The sequence below is a fragment of the Schistocerca serialis genome, chromosome 8 (genome assembly GCF_023864345.2).
Source record: "Schistocerca serialis cubense isolate TAMUIC-IGC-003099 chromosome 8, iqSchSeri2.2, whole genome shotgun sequence".
NCBI classification, from domain to species: Eukaryota; Metazoa; Arthropoda; class Insecta; order Orthoptera; family Acrididae; genus Schistocerca; species Schistocerca serialis.
The window spans coordinates 243,959,977-243,985,762 of record NC_064645.1 but is presented as its reverse complement, the minus strand read 5'-3'; the positions used below and the strand labels follow the sequence as shown (position 1 = coordinate 243,985,762).

General features: G+C 39.7%; 1 protein-coding gene across 4 annotated transcripts in view; it reads left to right on the top strand.

The window, feature by feature from the left end:
• The window catches only part of LOC126416045 (uncharacterized), a 166,636-nt gene that overhangs the window by 120,666 nt on the left and 20,184 nt on the right, over positions 1-25,786 (top strand). The window contains exon 1 of one of the 4 annotated variants that reach the window (XM_050083514.1): positions 304-682. The exons of the other annotated variants lie outside the window; for them this stretch is intronic. Within the exon in view, the coding sequence (XP_049939471.1) occupies positions 353-682 (330 nt within the window). The 5' untranslated portion in view covers positions 304-352. Of the gene's footprint in view, positions 1-303; positions 683-25,786 lie in introns of those variants that run through there. 4 annotated transcript variants of the gene reach the window in all.

The following is a 25,786-nucleotide window of genomic DNA, read 5'->3' as shown; positions in this document are numbered from 1 at the left end:
GCATTTTTGCAGACGCGGGTCGATGAAAAGGACTCCTTTCGCACGCAGAAGATAGAAACGCAAGGGGTAAGAATTCTCGTATCTCTCCCGGCTAATTCTTAAACCATCTTTCTTCTTATTTTTCCCCAGTCTTCGGTTCTGGGAATGGGGGAAACAGTAGCCTCGTTTACAGCGGGGCAACATTTTGCAACACTGCGGTATGCGACCGTGCCGCATGCTACAGTGCCGCACGCTGTCGCCATGATTCATGCGACACAAGCAATACCGTACGCAATGTAGCTAGTTGCCGCAGTGTGGCGTGACTAACTCCGGAGTTCAGTGGATTGCTGTGCGGCAGCGCTACATTTCAAACATGAAATGGTCCAGTGAAAAGTATCTTGCATTTATCGAGGACTACAGACAATGCAAAGTGTTGTGGGACGTGCGTGACACAAATTACAAAAATAACCGTATAAAAAAGGACGTTATACGGAAACTCGGAATGAAGTACGAAATTGACGATAGCACTGTGAAAAAGAAGATAAAAAACCTGCGAAGTGCTTTTCATCGAGAACATTCCCGTGTGATCAGTACGAAAAGCGGCTCAGCGACTAATGTGGAAGACAGGAAATGGTTCGCGTATGAATCGTTAAAATTCATTCTCGATGTGACGGAGCCACGGGCAGGAACGGCCAGCGCAGTTGTAAGTATCTCGGTATTTCACTAGCTAAAGGAAGGTGCTACAGCATTAAGGGTACATGTCCAGACTACCGTTATATCCCAATAATGTATTTATTTTCATAAATTAATATACATTATTATGATATTTTTGGTATTGTTGGTTTGTGGGGGTTGAAGGGACCAGACTTTGGTATTGTATTACTTTGGTATAAATTAATCTGCCGCATGCAACATAGGCCGCTAGATGTTGTCATTTGTAGCATGCTACTAGATGACGCACGCCACATTTACATAACATGCCACGATTTTTCCAGGTGTTGTGCCTTGCTCCCCTCCAGCAATTACATGCGGTCAACCACACTTTTCATGTACGGCAGGTTTTTATAAAAGAGTCAGTCAAATGATAACGAGACAGACGAAAAAGTAGGTAAAATGATTATTATTTCAAAAGTAATCGACGTAACTGTTAATACATTTATCCCACTGTGAGACGGGACGGTGAGCGCCTTTACGGAAAAAAGTTTGCCTACGGAACGGTGATAAAGGCGCACCACGAATGTGATCGGAGAACGCCAAAGGCCAGTATTCCGCATCTTGTACAGCATTGGAAAGGCTCATGGATACATAAATGCAATCCAATCAGCTCGCCCAATGATTCATCATATAGGTCAAGCTCAAGATCGCAAACGACAAAACGCAGCTTCTGGCAGAAAGTTGAGCAGTGGACATTTAACGTCACAGTAACGTAAAATAACTGAGAAATGAAAGTATTAGCTTTCTGTAAATGCTGATTTGAAGTAATTAGCAATGACGGCAACGTTAAAGAAAACTGGGGACACTTTTCATGATTCTATCGTTAATGCTCTTACGTAAATTATTAAACAATTTCAGTAGCAACTTAAAAATAGGTATGGCTCACAGTTAGCTTGGAAAGCAGGTCTTTTGGTAATATATAAAATGACTGTGAGTTTTAATCATCTGTCCTTTCGGAAAAGAATATGTAATTTGTAATTGGACATCTTAATGTAAAAGATATTATCGGAATTTGAAGACAAGAAGATAGCTACGCATGAAATGGCGCTTGGAAATTATGAGGACCAAAAGAAAAGCTTCCGCATTTAATTATTCCACAATTGCTAATCTTGCAAGGAAAGCAGTGGTATTTTAAATCAAATAAAAAATTAATTTTACAATATATTTTCAAAGTAACTGACACACGCACTTACATTTGGTCATCTCAACGACTAGTCGATAGTTACGACGGAAAAACAAAAAATGTTGTCTGTGAACATAATACTTCTGTATGATTCCTATACATCCCGGAGTCTGATTAAACGTTTATTCGCCCGATAAGAATTAAAGCTGAACACCTAGCTAAATTAACATCAGATCAAAGCTGGTGCAGTTCAGAATCGAGCTAGCAAAATAAGCAAAAAGTGAGATTTAGGACCCTTGTATCCATGCTTGTATCATAGAGTAAATATCTCTGGAGTGAGCATTGCGTTCTGCGCATGTTGTCAACATTAAACCAGGATTGTCACGTGATCTCGGGACTTCGCTGTGCGTGTGTGCTTTCTGCAGCGTTTGAAGTTTATAATACCAAGAGTTTTTGTTGTGTTTCACCGTTTGTTGATAGTGTAATAGCGATGGTGAATTACTGTTGTTGCTACGTATGCAAAGAAAAATATGTGAAAGGAGGGATAGTAACTTTTCATGGGTACATTCCATATAGCTCTAATTATAGTTTTCATTTTAGTAAGAGACACTGTATACGTTTAAAAATTTCGAGACGCATTATAATTAAGACTTGATTCTGTAGACCTATTTTCCTACGATTTTATGACTGTATAATAGATATTACGACTCGTACAAAAGCTTACAAACAATCGCTTCCTCTCGTAAATTTGTTAGTGGAACAAGAAAGGGAAAGGTTAGTTGTTTCAGTAAATACTATCCTTCATGCATTTATCAGAGACTTGTCAATTATGCATATAGATTACTCAGTCTACTATTTATTTAATGAACTGGGAGCAAGTACTTAAAATGCGTTAAATAAAGACCTCAGAGTGCCACCAGTAAGAAAAATTGTGCTTTAGGTCGCAAAAACGAGAAAATAAATACGCAGAAATACAAGAAAAAAGGACGAATTAGCAGGGATATAATCGCTAATGTGTGGTAAATTCGTGCGAAAGTACTAACGTACTGTCAAGTCGTTTTGCAGGACTATCACTGCAAAAATGTACTTCAGGCTCTGTAATACTATAAAGTGCGGTATCATACCAAAAACTACCAAAAATCGAGTGCATCTGAACTGTGACACCTATATATTTTCAAAGTAACTGACACACGCACTTACATTTGGTCATCTCAACGACTAGTCGATAGTTACGACGGAAAAACAAAAAATGTTGTCTGTGAACATAATACTTCTGTATGATTCCTATACATCCCGGAGTCTGATTAAACGTTTATTCGCCCGATAAGAATTAAAGCTGAACACCTAGCTAAATTAACATCAGATCAAAGCTGGTGCAGTTCAGAATCGAGCTAGCAAAATAAGCAAAACGTGAGATTTAGGACCCTTGTATCCATGCTTGTATCATAGAGTAAATATCTCTGGAGTGAGCATTGCGTTCTGCGCATGTTGTCAACATTAAACCAGGATTGTCACGTGATCTCGGGACTTCGCTGTGCGTGTGTGCTTTCTGCAGCGTTTGAAGTTTATAATACCAAGAGTTTTTGTTGTGTTTCACCGTTTGTTGATAGTGTAATAGCGATGGTGAATTACTGTTGTTGCTACGTATGCAAAGAAAAATATGTGAAAGGAGGGATAGTAACTTTTCATGGGTACATTCCATATAGCTCTAATTATAGTTTTCATTTTAGTAAGAGACACTGTATACGTTTAAAAATTTCGAGACGCATTATAATTAAGACTTGATTCTGTAGACCTATTTTCCTACGATTTTATGACTGTATAATAGATATTACGACTCGTACAAAAGCTTACAAACAACCGCTTCCTCTCGTAAATTTGTTAGTGGAACAGGAAAGGGAAAGGTTAGTTGTTTCAGTAAATACTATCCTTCATGCATTTATCAGAGACTTGTCAATTATGCATATAGATTACTCAGTCTACTATTTATTTAATGAACTGGGAGCAAGTACTTAAAATGCGTTAAATAAAGACCTCAGAGTGCCACCAGTAAGAAAAATTGTGCTTTAGGTCGCAAAAACGAGAAAATAAATACGCAGAAATACAAGAAAAAAGGACGAATTAGCAGGGATATAATCGCTAATGTGTGGTAAATTCGTGCGAAAGTACTAACGTACTGTCAAGTCGTTTTGCAGGACTATCACTGCAAAAATGTACTTCAGGCTCTGTAATACTATAAAGTGCGGTATCATACCAAAAACTACCAAAAATCGAGTGCATCTGAACTGTGACACCTATATATTTTCAAAGTAACTGACACACGCACTTACATTTGGTCATCTCAACGACTAGTCGATAGTTACGACGGAAAAACAAAAAATGTTGTCTGTGAACATAATACTTCTGTATGATTCCTATACATCCCGGAGTCTGATTAAACGTTTATTCGCCCGATAAGAATTAAAGCTGAACACCTAGCTAAATTAACATCAGATCAAAGCTGGTGCAGTTCAGAATCGAGCTAGCAAAATAAGCAAAAAGTGAGATTTAGGACCCTTGTATCCATGCTTGTATCATAGAGTAAATATCTCTGGAGTGAGCATTGCGTTCTGCGCATGTTGTCAACATTAAACCAGGATTGTCACGTGATCTCGGGACTTCGCTGTGCGTGTGTGCTTTCTGCAGCGTTTGAAGTTTATAATACCAAGAGTTTTTGTTGTGTTTCACCGTTTGTTGATAGTGTAATAGCGATGGTGAATTACTGTTGTTGCTACATATGCAAAGAAAAATATGTGAAAGGAGGGATAGTAACTTTTCATGGGTACATTCCATATAGCTCTAATTATAGTTTTCATTTTAGTAAGAGACACTGTATACGTTTAAAAATTTCGAGACGCATTATAATTAAGACTTGATTCTGTAGACCTATTTTCCTACGATTTTATGACTGTATAATAGATATTACGACTCGTACAAAAGCTTACAAACAATCGCTTCCTCTCGTAAATTTGTTAGTGGAACAGGAAAGGGAAAGGTTAGTTGTTTCAGTAAATACTATCCTTCATGCATTTATCAGAGACTTGTAAATTATGCATATAGATTACTCAGTCTACTATTTATTTAATGAACTGGGAGCAAGTACTTAAAATGCGTTAAATAAAGACCTCAGAGTGCCACCAGTAAGAAAAATTGTGCTTTAGGTCGCAAAAACGAGAAAATAAATACGCAGAAATACAAGAAAAAAGGACGAATTAGCAGGGATATAATCGCTAATGTGTGGTAAATTCGTGCGAAAGTACTAACGTACTGTCAAGTCGTTTTGCAGGACTATCACTGCAAAAATGTACTTCAGGCTCTGTAATACTATAAAGTGCGGTATCATACCAAAAACTACCAAAAATCGAGTGCATCTGAACTGTGACACCTATCGCAAAAAAGCTGAATGTAATATCACTTGCCCTTAAAAGTTACGTAGCTGGTTTATTCCCGGTATCGAATGGATACTGTTAAAATGTCTGCGAAACATATATAAATAATCCACGACACGTACGAAAAGAATCCGTCTGTACTAGGGATGTAGTGACATTCTAAATATACAGGGCTCTATACGAACAAACACACAACGTACCGAGATCACGTGACCAGGCCGGCAATGTATGTTGACAACACAAAATCTGTCCTGCGCTTGTGAGTGCTCACTCCAGAGATATTTACTCTATGCCTTGTACAGTGGTTTATGTAACCACTTAAGTCGATGATCTTGGTATATTTAGAGATCTCTGATACAGCTCTTACGTCACTTAATCGCTGTTCATCTTTCGTGGAGTCAGTCAACTTGTGCGGTTGCTGTGGCTAGTTGTCTTCCTCTTCATGGAATGTTAGGAAGAATGTCTGTTTCTTGAAAATGTCGTCCAATATAGGCATAGATTTTGGGCTGAAGAGCAAGGTTCGTGACATTTGTGGGTAGAGGAATTCTCAATGTAACGATTGTCGTGTGGAATTTTGCCTGTTGTCTGATGCAACAGGAACAATTGAGCACTGTGTGCTACTTAAAAAAAGGTAGATCTAAGCGTTCAGATGAACAAGCTTGGCAATATGTGGAGGTTAAACTTCGTCCCTCATAATTGCGAATTATGAATTGACGAAGGCGCGTTCTAAATCACTGGCTTATATGTGGTCTGTTGGTATATTACTGCGTTGTTATTGATGATGATGATCGTTGTTGTCTTCGTTGGCGATGGTGGTGGTGGTGCTGGTGCTGGTGCAGGTGAAGACGACCCACAGGTGCCTTCCAGAGATGGAATGATGGAAATCTTTGGCTTCGTGAATAAGCACCAAAGAGACGTCAGCAAATCGCCTTTAGCCAGAAACCTCAGCGAAATCAACGTTCTCTTATAATTCCAGCCGTTGTCACATGTCGGGATGATAATTTCTCTCAGTAACGGTCAATTCTGCAATATTAAGTAACTTGTGGAAGTTTCCATTTTATCATCGTTTTATATTCCGAAACAAACCATAGAGTAACTCTAGTTCCTACGGCAGCCTCCTATTGCTGTTTTTCAGCTGATGCGTTGTCTAGAAACTACGCACGTGTTTCTTCCGTTGTTTCCTGTCTTGTTAGTAATGAGACAGTTAGTTCGAAGTGTCACGAGTAACGCATCACAACATCAAACTGCTGAAAGCGCACTGAACACTAAACCAACGTGGAGGCAATGTTGCTTGCACTGGACGCATGCGTCAAAGGCAGGCGCTTTGTGCAATATGAAAGAGAAGAGGAACAACGCAGGCCGCTAGTAAGAAGGGAGATGAAAGCGCACGACAGTGGAAATAACCATAACGACTAGATCAGCAGTCGAATTCAAATTTTTTTTATATTCTCTGGCAATTTACAATTAACTGACAACCTAGAAGGGAAGTCCACCAAGCTGCTACAATTTTCGTGAAATTTATAAGCAGATCGTTTTCGAAGCAAGCTTTATAGCACTGTACCGCTACCGCCCCGGTCCGGACACCGTCTCAAGTATACTTACTGTGTACTCAATGAATGTGACGAAAAGAATGTAAGATCTTACCGCCTAACTTTACTGATATTTACGCCTGGCAAGAGCGTGAATAGAGCACTTATTTGGCGGAGCGGACACAAGAAAAAATCATGGTAATATGTGGGACCTGAATCTATACTTTAGTAAAATAGTTCTCTGAGCTCCGATTATTTAACAGCGCGCGACTCACCGCCTTGTTAATATAGGATTGCGTGAGGCGCTTTTAGAGTATGTTAAAACTGATGTCTACGTGAAGCGTTCATACTGAAAAAAAGTAAACAAAATCTCAGAGATTGTATTTCGTGTTATCACCTTAAAATATTGCTGGAGGATACCTTTACTGTAGCGAAATTTAATTAAAAGAAACCCTGCAACGAAAGAAAATATTTCCCCCTTTTTTTAACGTAATAATCTTCGTCTTGCGGAGAAGCAGCCAATATCTGAACTTAACTGAAAGTTCCTAGTTTTTACCTTAATACAACATAAATTAATATATTCACTTTCTTTTCCTTAATAATTATCGTACGAGTCTTTTAAAGCGTCCGTTGATGACGGAATGCAATGAAATTATTCCTACGCAAGAAGTCTGACAAGAATGGTCGCTTGTTCGGCCGTTCTTGTTAATGAACCAGCGTACTGAAAACCTTACAAATGATATTTTTTCTTCTACGTGAAGGTCACTAGGCATATGAAAGAAAAATGCACGATGAGCATAAATTACCATATATTATTAAAATTTACAACTTACAATGCGAAATGGCCGCGGTAGCGTGCGTTAGCTTCGAGACTAGAACAGAGAGTGAGTAATAACGCTGGTCTTCTTAATTTCTTTCGCCAGCAAGTAAAAGACCAATTAATTATCACGAAGACCCAGCACAGTTATCTTATGGAGTGTGTTTGCATCATTATTATTTCATTTCATTATAAATTACCGTTATGACAGCTAATTGCACGCGCATTTTCAGAGTTTTTTTACAATTTTCATTTTACTTTGTTTTGTGTCTGACTTGTCGTCGCACGATTTAATATTTTGTACCGTGTATCGGTACAGCCCCATTACCAACGCTGTGTACAAGGTGCTAACTTTGTCTCCACAATTTATACAACGTATCCATGATTGAAGTTCCAGTTTCAAAACGCTCCAGAAATAGAACAAGTGCTCAGAATGACGTCAAATTTTAGCAGCATATTACTGAAGCAGGGGGAAACATCATGGAAGAAAAAAATTACCAATTCAGGGCGCTGTAAACGACATGATATGCACACCAACAGATGCGCCGCAAGTGGCTGGCCCCCCAGAATGACTTGTCTCCATGAAGAATCGCGCGCTGCTGGTAAAGATCTTTTACGAAAACGGTGGCTGTGCGCCAGTAGCCCTGCAGAAGTTCCGGACACTCAAGGGTACGGAAAAAGGCATTGGTCCCATGTCTGCTAAGGGTGTGGAGAAAATGATTATAGAATTCGAAAAGACAGGTTCTTTTGAAGTGCAATATGGCTTAGGGAGGAAAGCAATTGATTCGATATCTGTCGAAGATATGGCCACAGCATTGCAGCAGGGATCGAGCAGCGGTGCGCAACAAGTAGTGAATGGGGAATTGCTCGAATGTTGGACATGCCTACTAGCTCAGGGCATAACATCCCACGAAACATCCTGCATTGATTTCATTTTGCTTGTTATAAGGTTTTTGGCTCCAGGACGGTTTAAAAGAGACGTCATTTTGCTTTTTATGCCATTTGTGGCCTCAGGACGATTACAAACCGATTTCTCCCAACCGATGTGGTGTGGCTTGCTGTGGTGGATGCCATATTAATACCTGTTGTTTTTTTTACCGAAGAAGGTTAAACGGAAACACTGCCGGTGTACAATTAACTGTACACAACTGTGACTTAGGACTGGCTCACTGTGGTCTTGTTCATGGTGCCTATTTAAAGATTGGCATAGCACTTTTTTTTTTTATAAAGTATCAAAATACAGAGCAATTACATACTCAGTAGTATCACAGAAGGCAAGAATAATAAGTAATGTTTGTGCAGCACTCAGCGGACGAAATGTTACGCACCTCATTACATGAGCACACCGGTCCCTTTGAAGAGCTGTGGAAGTGTACATGGCGTGGAACTGTCACCAGATGATCATGTGACACTCCACCGTTGACATACCAGGCTTATTCAGAAAGTAATAGTACTAGATTTTTATATTTTTTAGGAAAGTGTATTTGAAAAAAATTATAGTAATTGTTGATATACTTGTTGACTATTTTTCCACGTAATCACCATACCGCTCAGTGCGTGTGGCGACCATGCCTTATGCTTCTGTGTTCAAATGGCTCTAAGCACTATGGGACTTAACATCTGAGGTCATCAGTCCCCTAGACTTAGAACTACTTAAATCTAACTAGCCTAAGGACATCACACACATCCATGCCCAAGGCAGGGTTCGAACCTGCGACCGTAGCAGCAGCGTGGTTCCGGACTGAAGCGCCTAGAACCTCTCGAAGCTTCTGTGTGCCCTCAAATAACTCTCCCGCCAGTTGCTTCCCTCACTTCAGACTCTCTTCCTGCACCTGCCCATCGGTTGAAAATTTAATACCACTCATGTATGCATTCCAAGTAGGTTAAAAGATGATATTCTGAAGGCGCCAAGTCAGGAACATACAGGAGGTGGTCCAAAACATTACAGCCAAATGAATCCAAGAGCTACTTGGTGGGTAAGGTTGTGTGCGGACGTGCGTTGCCATGCAGTAAGCGCGCTCCTCTTCTCGGCATTCCCCGCGTTTTGTTTTGAATACACCTTTTCAGTTTTTATGGTGTGTATTGACGATCTCCCCCTGAGGCAGAAATTCTACAAAAACGTTGTCTTTTCGGACCCAAAACACCGAGGCCATTTTTTTTTTTGCCGAAATTTTGGTTTTGAACATTTTGGCAGATGGGGAATTGGTGTGACGCCACTGTGGCGACAATGTTTTTGTCTCAGCCGTGTAATGAGCCCCCCCCCCTCCACACACACACACACACACACACACACACACACACGCTTCATCTCGTCACAACAGAGCTCAGAAAAACCTTCACTTTCCAGTTCAAGTTGCTCACGAACCTCGCGGGCGCTATTGACCTGATTTTTCGTGTGCTGCTCTGTCAGCTGTCTTGAGACCCATCTTGCACACAATCTCTGGTATAGCGTTTCTGTAAGCATCTTGTATAAGAGAGTTGAAGGGATTTGTGGAAACGTGGCTTAAATTTCATCCGTTGTCAATAGGTGGTCTTCTCAAACAGTTTCCTCGATTTTTTGACCGAATCATCAGTCAAAATGTGTCTTCCGCTCCACTATTCGTCATGAACATTTGTTGTGCCTCCACTAAACTCCGTAAACCACTTTATACACACTCTTTTTGTTCAGTACGTGCGATGAACGCTCTTGTCAGGGCATCGTCTACAACCACTTAGTGTTGCCAACCCTCAAGAAACAAGAAACCACAGCCTGTTGTGATCACAGTTCACTTAGTTTCAGAACATGCTTCGTACACATGGCCGTGAGGTGTTGTGTGTATGCCTGTCGGTTGTTTGGAATCAGCGCATTAAGATGTAGAGACGTGACAGAATGAAGCTATCGTGCTTTTAGATGCCCACGATCACACCGTGAATAAGTTGCCCGATTCGTTGTATTAAAGAGGACTGTCCAACGTGTCTGCAAGAAATATTGTACCACTCGCATATCTGGTGATGCAATTCTTCATCTTCTTCTTCACTTCATATATTAGACAAATCACCTGTCATGGTACTCCATCTCTCGTATGGCCTTCCCACATATCTTCTCCCAGGACGAGACCATTATCTGACATACTTATTAACTATATATTATTAAAATGGCATTAACATATCTTACATTCGGGACCGTTTTTTTTCGCTCTCTAAAACATTATTAGAATTTCAAACACTATAATTCTCAATTTAAGCCCAAAACTGTTAGTAATTTACTCAGTAAATTACTGAGCAGTAGTGCACGTTCGGCCTATCCCCAAAGATTAATTTTTATATTCAGAGCATGCATTAACTGGCGTTACTATCTGAAATTTAAAGTAGTAAATGCTGAGTAGGAATCGTCCGTCCGACTGAAAACGTAACACGTTAAGTAGGTACGCCTAGTACAGCGAATTTTGATGTACTTCGACTTATAGCTCAACTTACACAGGTCTGCAAAAAAATTAAAAATTTTTTGTTTGCTGTATGAGATTTTTTTACTGAATTATGTGTTTTGGAATGTACTGATTTCAGAAATGATGTCCATTTTTTTCTATCACATAAGGTTTTTTTCCAAATTGAAACACAAAAAATGCTAACACTCGTTTATTCAAAATTATAAAACACAATATTTTTTTACAACCAATGAAACATTATTTTGAGACATATAATAACAATATTATACTTATTCATGTTTTTTATGAAAACTTTTCTTCTTTTCCTTGATACTTCGCCGAATTCTTTTCCGATTTCCATCTCTATTTTCCCGCTTAAGCCTCCAACAGTATTCAGCAAGCATAGTGACATCCCATCTTCCTTGGTACCGTTTCTCGATATCAAAGACATCCTGGTGAAACTGCTCTCCATGTTCTTCACTGTAAGCTCCCAGGTTTTCAGGAAAAATTGCTCGCATCCGTTGAACAATGGTTTTGTAGTCGGGATCCTTAGTTTTTCCCAAAAACTTTCGCACTACATCCTTGAACGATACCCAAGCTTCTTCTTCCTTCTCATTCATACTTTCCACAAAGAAGGCGTCGTTTAAAAGTTTTCATATATTGCCGCCACTGAAAACTCCCTCTTTCAACTTTGCTTCTGACAGCTTCGAGAATTTTGTACATAGATATTTAAAACAGTCCCCATCCTTTTGCATCGATTTTACAAATTGTTGCATCAACCCCAATTTGATATGGTGAGGGGCAACAAAACCTTTTCTGGTGGTACCAAAGTAGTACTGATAACATTTTTCTCTCCAGGTTTTAAAGTTTCTCGAGGTGGCCAATTACTTTTAGTCCAGTGCTGTTCTCTGACTACTATCCCACGAGCAGCCTGTCTGCTGACCCAAAAGCATCGTGAGTGTTTTGAAGTCCCCACAAACCATCCATTGATGGTCCTGATATTTGATTTTTTCCAGGATAATGGCCAAATCGTTATGGTTTTCGTCCATAAGCACAGAATGTCCCATCGGAAGCGACGCAAATTTATTTCCATTGTGCAATAATACTACTTTAAGGCTAGTTTTGGATGAATCAATGAACAGGCGCCATTCAGATGAGTCATAATGCATATCAAAGCAATGCATGAGTCCTTCCACATCATTGCAAAAAACTAAATTTCCTTCTTTTGAGAAAAACTGGGTAAATTCTTTTTCTCGGTGCATGTACCATGAAAATGAGGTGTCAGATGATAAAAGGTTTTTATTTCTTAATATAGAACCTAACAGTTCGGCTGCATTTTTTGAAAGACCTAAATCTCTTACTAGATCAATGAGCTAACTTTGAGAAAATAGCTGAGGCCTTTCATCTTCGTCTGAAGAAAAATCTGAGTTTGATTCACCCTGAGGAGGTAATGTAACTTCGTCCTCCAACTCACTCGGGTATTCATCCAAGCTGGAAGGTGGCTGTGGGATAGGTATTACAGAGCTATGGGGCACTGGACGTGTAGCTGAATCAAGGTTAGCGTAACTTACGCTTCTTTTTTTTTTTAAATTAAATCCCTTAAAGTCAACTGAACAGAAGTAGCAATAAGTAATATGGGTTTTCACTCACGCCATATCATAGGAATTCCAAATCGAAATGCATGTTTCTTACCCTTAAACCACAAACAGAGATCTTCTTCACATATTCTACCACCTTATGCGGAGCCCATGCTTTATCTTGATCACCAAGTTTTAATTTAAAGTAATCAAAATAAACTTTCCTCACAAAATCACTTATGTTTCTCTGTTGACTTTGACTTTTAATAGTGTATTCACCAAACATATAACAAAAACTGTTTGGAGAAATAACACAATCTCTTGTAGCCATGACTAGACAGAAAAAACAGCACTGTTCACTTTAATAGCAATATGTCTACTGAGAGTTTCTCTTCATTTCATGCGAGATACAAATCGTCATTTGACTTGTCGCGAAACGATAAAACTAAACAATAAAATTGTTTGCATTTGCTTGTGGCACCCAGAAGTAAACGGTAAAACTAGCAAGTGGTAACAAAGAATAGTTAACACAGTAATTTTTTTAAAATTTAAGTTTATTTTATCAATTATAATTGATGTAATTTTGAATAGTTATTAAATTAAAAAAACATAAGTATATTACTGATGAACATAAATACCGCAATATACATAAAAACATATGTGATAGAATTTTTTGAATTTTTTTCCTGTTTTTGGGAGGTCAAAAGCTATAAGAAAATGCTAAAAAATCCTACGCAGTTTTTTTAGTAGCAGACCTGTGTTATCATTTACTGTACATATTTAAGGGATATTAAAACCTCAGTACTTCCTGGAGATATTTCATTCTTACTAACGAAAATGATTTTTATAATACTCTGAGAATGTCGTTGCAGGAGCAACGTCAAAACTTATCGGATTGTAGCCGCAATTGGACCGGCGTTAAATTATATCTCTGTAAATTGAGTAATCTTTGGGAGTGATAATTTCTTTCGGAATTACTGTTAAGTATTTTTTTTTAATTCCCTTTTAAAATAAAATTTCTGAAAAACTTTTCGTTATCTGATTCTAATCTTTAAATTTTTCCTTTTTCAATCGTGTTCCTGTCTTTGGAAAAAGGTTCGTTGTCTTTGTATATTGTCTGATACGGTCAAAACTGAAACATCGTAAGATTGCCAGTATTTATTTTATTTAAGACAGAAATATTTATTTTCACTCTTTCCTTTTATCTTTCTCTTCTGACCTACACGTTTCGCCGTTAGAGTACTGTAGATCACTTTCTCTGTTTTCTTGCACTAAATAAAGTCAGTTATTGCAGAATACGATAACGAGGGGAACACTCAGTATTTCAGACTGACACAAAGTAAATCGTTTTATTTAACGTTTTGCTTACGGCACATGAATTGTGGAACCATCATTTATAAAACCACGTTAACCAGCCACTTTGGCTGGTCTGAAAGTAAGAAGTCGCTACTCGCTGCCAACACTTTTTTTCATACGTCACTGACGAGCTCGCACATTGTTGATATGTGCCAACCGTAAAAATTGCCTCTATCACATCCTGCCCTGTGCAGTTTCCATTCTGTTTCCTGAGAATCCTAGTTCTTGCTGGTCTTCCCGTAATCCATTCTCCCATCGTGTTCGTGGTCTTCCCAGGTGGCGCTTTTACTCTGGCCTTCCTGCCAACACTATTTTCGGAATATCGTTATGTCATCGTCGCAACATGTTCAGCCTATTGTAGTCGCTTAACTTTACCTTTTGTGCAATATTGAGCTGGTTCTTCATAGTGTATATTTCTTCAGTTTTCAGTCACCTCCACCCTGTTTCTTGCTTCACTGGCCCTAAAGTCTTATTCATGATTTTTGTCTCAAACGCCATCAGTTTGTTTTCCTCTGCCGCTTTTCATGGTATTCATAGTTTCTATATCATATAACAACACTGGAGCAGTCATTGTATTATATGCCTTCATTTTAACTTTTGTTGAGATTACCTTTGGTTTCGTGATTGGTCTTAGGCTGTTACGTGTTTTGGTAGCATTAACAGTTCGTTGGTTTACTGCAGCTGGGCATTATTCATCTAGCCGAAGAGTTGTCTAAAGCAAACTCCCGAAAAAAAATAGTATACTTAAAAAGACAACGTCGGTTTTGGTCCGATGACTGTATATGCCATCTGGGGGAAAAATAGATGTATTGATAATGGCTTCAACATCGTCCACAACAGATAGCGTAGTGATATAGCTACCAGAGCGCCATCTGTATATGGCAGACGTGTGAAGCATGCAGGGAACCAGAAGACGTATTCGTGATTCCTACAGCCAACTTGGCGAGTTTGATAGGAGTCAAATTGTGGCCTTCCGAGGTGCATGTTGGTCCTTTCAGAGACTTGTCACACAAGTAGGATGCGCTGCATTAGTTGGGCAATGGTGCTGGTATCAGTGGTCACGTGGGGATTCTCACTCCCTAGACGATGATCTGAACCTCTAAGGAGCACAGACGCCCGCCAGGATTGTTGCATTTTAAGGGCAGCAGAGGCAGATTGTACAGCTACTGCAGCACAGATAGGAGGGCTTGTGAGCATATACGTGTCAGCACGAGCTGCTACGAACCGCCTGTTAACAGTGGGACTACGGTCACGCACACCTCTGCTGTGCGTACGACGAGAGAAGAGCTCTGGCAGTTGACGCGACCTTTGCGCAAGTGCTTCGCGCATCCACGACGGCCAATCAGATCGTGAGCTTTTGTTTATATTATCATGGCAACGCCCCAGTGTTGCGGTAGTGCTGGGCAACCGCGCTGATGGCTCGCTGCCCGTCCGTGTCGAACACTGTTAACTGCACTGCCAGTTGTCAGAGCTCTTCTCTCGGCGTAAGGAGTATACCCCGTCTTCCACTCACGCAACAGCATCGGCATTCACGTATCGACTGGTGCCGTCAGAGGATCACTTGGAGGATGGAATGGCGCCCCATGGCCTCAGCAATGAAATCAGATTCTGCATGCATGCAAGTGATAGTCTTTTGTGCATACGACGTAGACCTGGTGAGCACTCTCCCGTATTGTGCATCTGGCCCCACCCAGGTCTTATGGTCTGGGTTGCGGCAAACTGCAACTCTCATTCACCTTTGATGTTTCTGTAGGGGGCATTAACAAGCGCTTGGCACGAGCAGAATGTTGTTAGACCTGTTCTTTTTCCGTTCTTGCAACAGGAAGATGCTGCGTTGTTCCAACATGATAATACTCGCTCAAGCTGCCCATGAAACACAGTGTGCTCTGCAAGACGTGCAGCAACTTCCCTGATCAGCATGATCTTCAGACTTGTCTTCAATCGAGCATATATAGGATATGATGAGTGCTGCTGATATGTGTAGGGCACTCAACAGCGAGCTGATCAGTGCCCGAATACGATGGGATGAGAACTGACTTGCCAGACAACTCTTGCAGAACGAAGTGAACAGGTCGAGCAGGCATGGGGTAATGTATCCCAGGATAGTATTCGCCATCTGTAAAGTTGACTGGGTACCAAAGTCATCCGGCCATCCTGATTTAGGTTTTCCGTGATTTCCCTAAATCACTCCAGGCAAATGCCAGGATGGTTCCTCTGAAAGGGCACGGCTGACTTCCTTCCCAATCCTTCCCTAATCCGATGAGACCGATGACCACGCTGTCTGGTCTCCTTCCCCAAACCAACCAACCAACCATAGTCAGCCCCTCCATTGCTGCCCATGGAGGCTGCACCACGTACTAATATGGGTATTTCAGCATGGGTCGATACCTGGTACCTCAGAGCCGCTTATGCTATTGATCAGCAAATGTAATTATCTCATGTACTCCATATGCTCTATTGCTACAATAAATCTTGAATGAATTGGAAACCTCAAAAGGGGGTTTTCTATTTTTGTTTCCTAGCAGTGTTCTTCATCCTTTTAGTTATTTCCATCAGTTCTGTCTTTTCTAGGTTTAATTTTAAGCCGTGCACTACTGCTTGAGCCTTCCACTGTTTTTGTCATTTTTTCTCTTGACTCTGATTGTATCATCTGTATATGCTAGCCTTTGCAGATTTCCTTTTAGATTGTTGCTCTATCCTTTTCTTTTCATGCAACATAAATCTTTTAATGTACAAGGTTAAATAATATGGATGAAATGTGTCACATCATACCCAGTCCATACTTCCACTTCCTTTGACATTTTGCTTTTGCTTTCGTCTCCGTTATACACACTTTAACCAGACTGATTAATTTCTCAGATAGCCGGCCGCGGTGGCCGTGCGGTTCTGGCGCTGCAGTCCGGAACCGCGGGACTACTACGGTCGCAGGTTCGAATCCTGCCTCGGGCATGGGTGTGTGTGATGTCCTTAGGTTAGTTAGGTTTAAGTTCTTCTAAGTTCTAGGAGACTTATGACCTAAGATGCTGAGTCCCATAGTGCTCAGAGCCATTTTCTCAGATACTCTAAACTCTGAGGATACTGCAGAGGCTCACTTTATTTATACCATCCAAAGCTTCTGGAAAATATACGGATGTGGCGAATACTGGTTTGTTAAATTCCAAATACTTTTCCCATACCTATCTACATGTTAAAATTTGGTCAATTGTAGATTTTTCTGATCCGAAACCTGCTTGGTAATTCCTTACTATTTCCACAGAGTAGGTCTTAAGTTTTTCCAGTACTGTCAAGAGTACGACACTGAAGCTGGTATTCAGCAGTGAGATCCCTCTATAGTTATTACAGTCGCATTTGCTTTTGTACAATGGATTTGGTACAATGACAGATAGCTTACATTCAGTTAGTATCTCTTCCTTCTTTCATGTCAACTCTTTGTGGGGTCTTCATCCCGCACCTTGATCATATCTGACGTTATCTGATTTTCTCCTGGTGGCATCCTCTTCTTCAGACTATTTGTTGCCTTACTGCAATTTAACGTAATTTTTTACTACACCAAAGTAATACTTCACCAATTACCTTCTTATCAAAACAGCGTCCCATCCCCCTTCATAGCTGCGAACATTGACAAGACCTTGTCAGTAGGCCTAATTATGACAGATATGGAGGCGTGGCCGGGATTCTCCCCCCGAAATATTTTAGAAATTAGAAGCCTGATTTAGACCTTTAACCGCCGTACCTCAGCTTCATTCTGACCGTAAAGAAAGATTTTCCAGGAATAAAAACAACTGTAAAAACAACAGGAATAACAACACACGTGCGCGCGAGTGTGTGTGTGTGTGTGTGTATTCACTCAAGACGTCAGGAAATAGCTCATTCAACTTTACAACTGATGAAAAAGACAACTTCAGTTTTTAAGAATTCATCATGTAGTGGATATTTTTCTTTGCTGTAACTGCATGAATTCACGGAAAAGTTTTTAATATCTTCGTAAAATTTTATAATAACTGATTTTTTAAAACTTGTATGACGAGATGAAGCTCTAGTGTCTACATCAATAACAACACTTTTTTCCATTTTCTGATGTTTATTTTTCTGAAAGCTCATTTCCTACAGACAACCGGAAGTAGGTATCGGTAGTGCAGAAGGTTTGTAAATCTCAATCAAATAAGGTATTTCGGGTGCTGCGAAGTTTATTGATTACTGGTTCTTCTTTCTGAAGGAATACATTTACTTACGTAAATAACGAAAGAGTGTTACGCAAAAAAGGAGATATAGGTTAGTAACTGGATCATGTAGAACATGGTGTACTCAAGCGAGATTTGTTTATATTTTTTGAAGATTCCTCATTGAAAAATTTTATCAGCGGTTCCCACTCTGCAGTTATTCATTTTATTGACTGGAGCAAAGAGAGCCATCTTTTACAAATGCAATGCAGTATTTTATGTGGTGTAGCGCCATATATACAGGATGATTCAAAAAGAATACCATAACTTTAAAAATGAGTATTTAATGAAAGAAACATAATATAACCTTCTGTTATACATCATTACAAAGAGTATTTAAAAAGGTTTTTTTTCACTCAAAAACAAGTTCAGAGATGTTCAATATGGCCCCCTCCAGACACTCGAGCAATATCAACCCTATACTCCAACTCGTTCCACACTCTCTGTAGCATATCAGGCGTAACAGTTTGGATAGCTGCTGTTATTTCTCGTTTCAAATCATCAATGGTGGCTGGGATTGGTGGCCGAAACACCATATCCTTAACATACCCCCATAAGAAAAAATCGCAGGGGGTAAGATCAGGGCTTCTTGGAGGCCAGTGATGAAGTGCTCTGTCACGGGCTGCCTGGCGGCCGATCCATCGCCTCGGGTAGTTGACGTTCAGGTAGTTACGGACAGATAAGTGCCAATGTGGTGGCGCTCCATCCTGCTGAAATATGAATTGTTGTGCTTCTTGTTCGAGCTGAGGGAACAGCCAATTCTCTAACATCTTCAGATACTGTAGTCCAGTTACAGCAGCACCTTCGAAGAAAAAGGGACCAAAAACTTTATTGGCTGAAATGGCACAGAAAACGTTCACCTTAGGCGAGTCACGTTCATACTGAGTTGTTTCCCGCGGATCCTCAGTGCCCCATTTACAGACATTGTGACGGTTGACTTTCCCGTTAGTGTGGAAAGTTGCTTCATCACTAAACACAATCTTTGAAAAGAAAGATTTATCTGTTTCCATTTGAGCAAGGATAAAATCACAGAAATCGATTCTTTTAATCTTATCAGCTGCAGACAGTGCTTGAACCAATTTCAGATGATAAGGTTTCATAACTAACCTTTTTCGTAGGACTCTCCATACAGTTGATTGTGGAATTTGCAGCTCTCTGCTAGCTCTGCGAGTCGATTTTCCTGGGCTGCGAACAAATGCTTGCTGGATGCGTGCTACATTTTCATCAGTCGTTCTCGGCCGTCCAGAACTTTTCCCTTTGCACAAACACCCATTCTCTGTAAACTGTTTATACCAACGTTTAATACACCACCTATCAGGAGGTTTAACACCATACTTCGTTCGAAATGCACGCTGAACAACTGTCGTCGATTCACTTCTGCTGTGCTCAATAACACAAAAAGCTTTCTGTTGAGCGGTCGCCATCTTAGCATCAACTGACGCTGACGCCTAGTCAACAGCGCCTCAAGCGAACAAATGTACAAATAAATGAAACTTTATAGCTCCTTTAATTCGCCGACAGATAGTGCTTAGCTCTGCCTTTTGTCGTTGCAGAGTTTTAAATTCCTAAAGTTGTGGTATTCTTTTTGAATCACCCTGTATTTTGACCAAGTTTAAAAGTAGACTGTCTTTCTGAACTTTTTTGGAGATAGTTGTAAAGGTCCATTGCATATTCTTCAGCATGAAAATATTTTAAGCTTTACACACCTGCTTGTGCAGCTCTATGAAGCAAGTGGCAGGAAGGAACAAGTTCTTTTTCTTATGTGTATTTGGACTTCTTCGAAAGAAGCGGCAACTCCTTTTATATGCCCCACCATTGTATTTGCATTACCGATATCACATGCGAACGAAATGAAATTTTTTCTGGTGGATTCTATTTCTTAGCAGCTATTCACTCAAGAGTGGACCTGGTTAGAAAAACCGTAACATGTTACAGACGAATGCCATAAACCTTGTGACGCCACGTGGTTCGTGTCCTTTAAGCTGACATGTGCAGAACGAAAAATTTTCGTCACTGAGCACAACCTACCTTAGTAAGCTGTAGTGACGAAATTATTCTAAGACAGGTTTACGTCGTACTCAGGAAGGAAATCATTACATTTTACGAGTAGTAGCATATGGTCAGCGAAATCTAAACATTACCTTTCCCAATTTTTGTCAACCATCAAATTATAAAATGTCTATTTCTGCCATTTTTAGTATCTTCCTGTAACTCTGTGATTAAGATGATAAACCTGCAACAATTACGGGGAATCCATAATAGTTTGCTGCCATGCTACTTAATACAGCATCAGTACTTACATGGTTCTGGAAACCATCTTATGAAACGATAAATGTGCTGTTCATATTTTCAGACTACACTTCCTTAAAATCTTTTATCACTAAACCGTCATTTCAAGACCTCTTTACGATGTATATTACCACCTCGAATTAATTATTCTTGATAGCTCATTCCCTATGAACACTATGATATCATATCATAGATGACCAAACGTCCCATTTTCAACGGGGATGACCTTTTTTTTTCGTTGTGTGTCCCGTTGTACCGATAATTTTTTAACTGGATGCCAAATGTATTGCTTTTCCGTAAACCCTTTCTTGTCAAGAAATTTAACCTTCTTATTTAGTTCTCTCTGGGTTTTTATTTGTTTTATAAGTCAGTTTTGTTTCATACATTTTTCATACTTTCTTACTTCGATTCAGGCCCAACTTTAATCTTCAAGGGAACGCAGGCGCCAGCTGTCACGTTTAAGTTATTAAGTTTTCATGACCCTCGAGGCTTAACGAGAGCGGAGAGCGAAGTAGACGAGTAGACGTTGACAGATGAACGAAGAGGACACGTTCCACTATCTGGTTCAGTTCTGGCAACCATGGCGCAAGATCTTCTTTCATCTGTGTAGAAATTGCGAAAGCTCGTTATAGGGACATTAATGCTCAAATATTGTGCTTATTTGTAGTAATGAATATGAATTAGCTACACAATGTTAGCTCTAATAGATTGGCAGTAGCTGCAGGCGGCTCGGCCTTTCGATTTTTACCAAATACCAATAAAAAGGAGAGAACAATTTTTAACAATGGGGACACGGTGAGCTTGCGCTAGTGCATCCTATTGTTTGTTGTTCGCTTTGTTCGAGTCACACATGCGTGTTAATATGGGGAAAAGAAAATGTACTGTCTCCGAAGCTCTTAAAGTAAAGTTTTCTTTCTTGAAGTAAAACGCATCATCAACGACTAAAGAATGTATTTTATGTCGTTGGGTTTTCTCTACTGAACATGGAGGACACGCCGACACAACACATTAAGAAGAAGCGCATGTTGGCAGTTTCCGCGATACAACAGTAGTGTAACTTCCTTCGTAAGCGCGAATCGACTACAAACTGAGAAAGATAAACTCATCGCTGCTGATATAGAGTTGTTTGCGTCTCACACTGCAAAAAACAACCATTCATTCTGTTCAATGGACTGCCTATTTCTTATCATCAGAGAACTTTTTGAGAAGAAATTTGTGTGTTCCAAAGCAAAGTGCGAATCGATTTTAGTGAACATTTTATGGCCACATGCAGTGCATGAAGTGTGAAGTGCAGTCAGAACTTAAAAGACACTAAGTACGGGGTGTTTCAAAAAGGACTTTACAACTTTAAAAATTCATATAAATTTACTGGAAGAAGATATAGAGCTGGATTTAGTTTTATTTGGTAGCGAAACACAAGTGTTTTTTTTTTTTTTTTAGCGAAACAAGTGTTTTTTTTTTTTTTAACTAAAGACGTTGTATGTGGCTTCCGTTGGTTATCCTGCACACATCCCATCAGAAAGTCAGTTTCTTCCCAAACTCGCTGTAGCATTGCAGGTGTCAACTGGTTAAGTAGTGGCGTAAATTCTTGCTCTAAGTTCAGGTAGAGAAGCCGGCACAAGAGGTACAAACACGATATTCTTGATGAATCCCCATAAAAATAAATTGAGTGGTGTCAGACCTGGGGAACGTGAGGGCCATGCAATTGGCGCATCACAGACAATCCATTGACCTACATAACGGTCACTGAGAAAATCCCAGACGTCAACCAGGTAGTGGGGTGGTCCACCAACTTGCATGAAGTAAACATTTCGTTCTTGGTCAACCTCATCGATCTGTGGTATCAAAAATTGTTGTAACATATCCAGGCACACTATCACATTGATGGTTCTCTCACGAAAAAAAGAGGGGGCCGTACACTTTGTTCTTGCTCAATTCATAAAAAATGTTCAGTTTAGGTTCAAAATGGTTCAAATGACTCTGAGCACTATGGGACTCAACTGCTGTGGTCATAAGTCCCCTAGAACTTAGAACTACGTAAACCTAACTAAGCTAAGGACATCACACACATCCATGCCCGAGGCAGGATTTGAACCTGCGACCGTCGCGGTCGTGCGGTTCCAGACCGTAGCGCCTTTAACCGCTCGGCCACTTCGGCCGGCGTTCAGTTTAGGGCTATCCCGAACATGTTGCAATGTTTGATGTGGATTCTCACTACCCCAGATCCTAGTTATGTGTGTTAACCTTGCCACTTAAGTGAAAAGTCGACTCGTCAGTAAAGATGATTTTGTCCAAGAAATGTTCATCCTCATGTAATAGATTTATGTAACATATCCACACAGAAGTTCTTGCGAGCAATTTTATCAGTGTCTTTGTTCGCGAGATGCATGCCGGGTCGATTTCGTAGGGCTGTTGACAAAACGTTGTCTCACTCACTCAATGACGTCGTCAGATGTGCTTGGACAACCTGCTGATTTTCCATGTCTTAGCGAGCAACCTGTTTCTACCAAACATTTATGTCACTCATAAATTGTAGGCCTACTAGTAGTACGGAAATTACGCTGAACTGTTGTCGCCGACTTCGATTCTTCAAACCAAAACACAGCTAGCATGCTCAGGTCCAGTGAAGGCGATCTGTTCTCTGCCACTACCGCTCTGTACGGTGCGATTCGGCACTAGCAAACTACGCGAGTCAAAACTTGTATTTCCCTACAAATTGTCACTACAGTCACCTCTGTCGGTACTATGAATTAATTTATTTGAATTTTCAAAGTTGTAAAGTCCGTTTTGAAACACCCTGTATGTATAGGTAGTGCGGAGCGGGCGTGGTGTACATGATCACTTGCACTCCTGTCACTTACTATGAATGCTTTTATTCTCGTAGCTTATACACAATGCGTGTAGCATAGAGCGCGTACTACAGAGAACTGATCTGACAAAGATATACAGTTGTTCATACAGTCATACAGCTGTAGGCCGGTGATATTATTGGGAGGGAGGGAGGGAGGGTAGAGCCTGTGGTTCTATGTCCCCATGTTTCTGTGTATAAAATTAGTCCCAGCTATACCTAGATATTTCACTCCTACCAGAGGTATTCACTGCAGAATAATCAATTTCAGAAAATTGGTGGAGAAAGAGCAGAATTATTAGCCAATTAAGCCCTAGGTGTCTTTAAAAAAAGCATAATTTAGTTGACAACATCGTCGCGTTTTGTACAGATAACTGTTACAACAATTTTGGTCGGTACAAAAGGGCTGGGACAAAACAACATATATTCCAAACTGAACAGCGTGCACAAAATGAACCTTCAAGACATTGGTTGTGTAGCCCATGTGATACACAACGGTGTACAAACAGGTGCAGACTGTAGTAAATACAATATTTCAGTATTTATGTTGTGTGTGTAAAAGAACTTAATTTTGTTGATACTGAATGCAAGCAGGTTCTCAGTAGTGTTAATACTTGACGGTTGTCATTGCTGCCGACAGCTACGATACTTACTGATAATGCTTCTAAAGTCTTATTTCATGTCTCAGGCTAGATGTCCTACATCAATAAAACAATTGTTTGAGAACACATTGTCACTTCTTTCACACAAAACCAACTGAATATCTTATGAAATTCAATCCAAAAGTGGGAAAGAACCAAAAAATCAGCTAGTGAATCGGCCGAGGAACCATATCTAGAATTGCTTGAATAACAGGAAGTGTAATTAGTTTCAAACTTAACGTATTTTTCATTGTTAATTAATTTAGAAAATGAAGGTGTTTTCACTCAAATGAAAAAAGAAACTATTACAAATTAATTTAAAAAACACTTTGGTAAGCAATTTAGAAAAGTGCGCCCCCCCCCATAAGCCACTGAAATCATTATATTGGACAACACTGAAAACTTCTTTATCTTGGAATGGGTTTAAAACGTCTAAAATTTTTAAGACATTACATTTAGGTAAGTGAAGGTGAATTATTTGATGAATTAGGACTTGTGAACATAACTGTTTCTAGAAAACTTGAAGAATGGAAAAAAATAATGTGGGTGCTGATAAGAGACGGAGTAATGTACTGTACACGCTTAAAAATGTAGACATTTCATGTATAAATAGGGAGATGCTTGTCAGTATTGCTCTTGTTGTACAAAACACAAATGCTGTTGTGGAAAGAGTCTTTTCAATTGTTAACTCACTCTGGAGTGATGAAAAAATTCATTTTACTACCAAAACTATTGAAGAAATTGTAATTAGTGAGGAACATTTTCAGTACAGTAGCTGTTAGGAATTTTACAACCTGTTATTAAGCAATCAAAAACTCTTGGAAGATATAAAGTCTTCTGATAAGTACAAGGTTAATACTGATATTCTTGATTCAGAAGCCGCAAGTTCATGTTCATTAGGTATTTGATGTCAACAATTATGTTTTTTATATATTTTAAATTCAGGCAGAATTCTTGGAACAGCTTGATGTATTAGAATATGATTCAGTGTCATGACATATATGTTTTTAAGTGTGGTACATTATTAAAATAAATGACTTATGCAAATTAAAGGAGGTGGGGGGGGGGGGGGTTAGGGGGCGAGAAATGAAGGGAAGGGGAGGGATTATTGATATCAGTGTGTCAGGACTTTGTGAGTCATCAGCGGCAATGAGTTAAAATGTATGCCACACCATGATTTGAATCCGAGACCTCCTGCTTACTAGACAGTTGTGTTAACCACTGAGCCACCCGGACATGGTGTTTAGAGCAAGTGTGTGGACTATCTCGGCATGTCTCTCAGCCATCCTGCATTCCCACATATCTGCAGTCCTTGTCCGTGCCCTCCATATGGCTGCTTAGAGTTTCCCACAGGATGTCAGACATAATTGTGCATCTCCACTGTATGTGGTGGATCCATTGCCCATTGAGGCGAATCAGTTATGTGAATGTGTGGTATCTGTTCTTTCAGACACATCTGAAAAACCAGATACCATGGACATGTCCGAAAAAACAGATACCATGCATTCATATGAAAAATAAATGTGTATTTACATGTGTAAATGTTAGTTTTCAGTTGCCTCATTAAAGCAGTGCTGACATACATGAAGTACATTTTCTTTGTAATTATTATCCCATTTTTTCTTTCTATTTTTCAGGAATAATCTGTTTTTTTGTTTAATTTTTTTATGTATAAAATCTTGTCACCTTGTCATATCATTCACTACAATCTGTAGCAAAGTAACTACCAAAGCTTCCTTATGGTTGACACTACACTGAAGCTGCACAAGTAATTATGAGCATCATTAAATACATGTCTCTTCCATCAGTAGATGCGAGTTTTCAGTAATCCAAACACTCTGGACAAATTCGCAGCCACTCT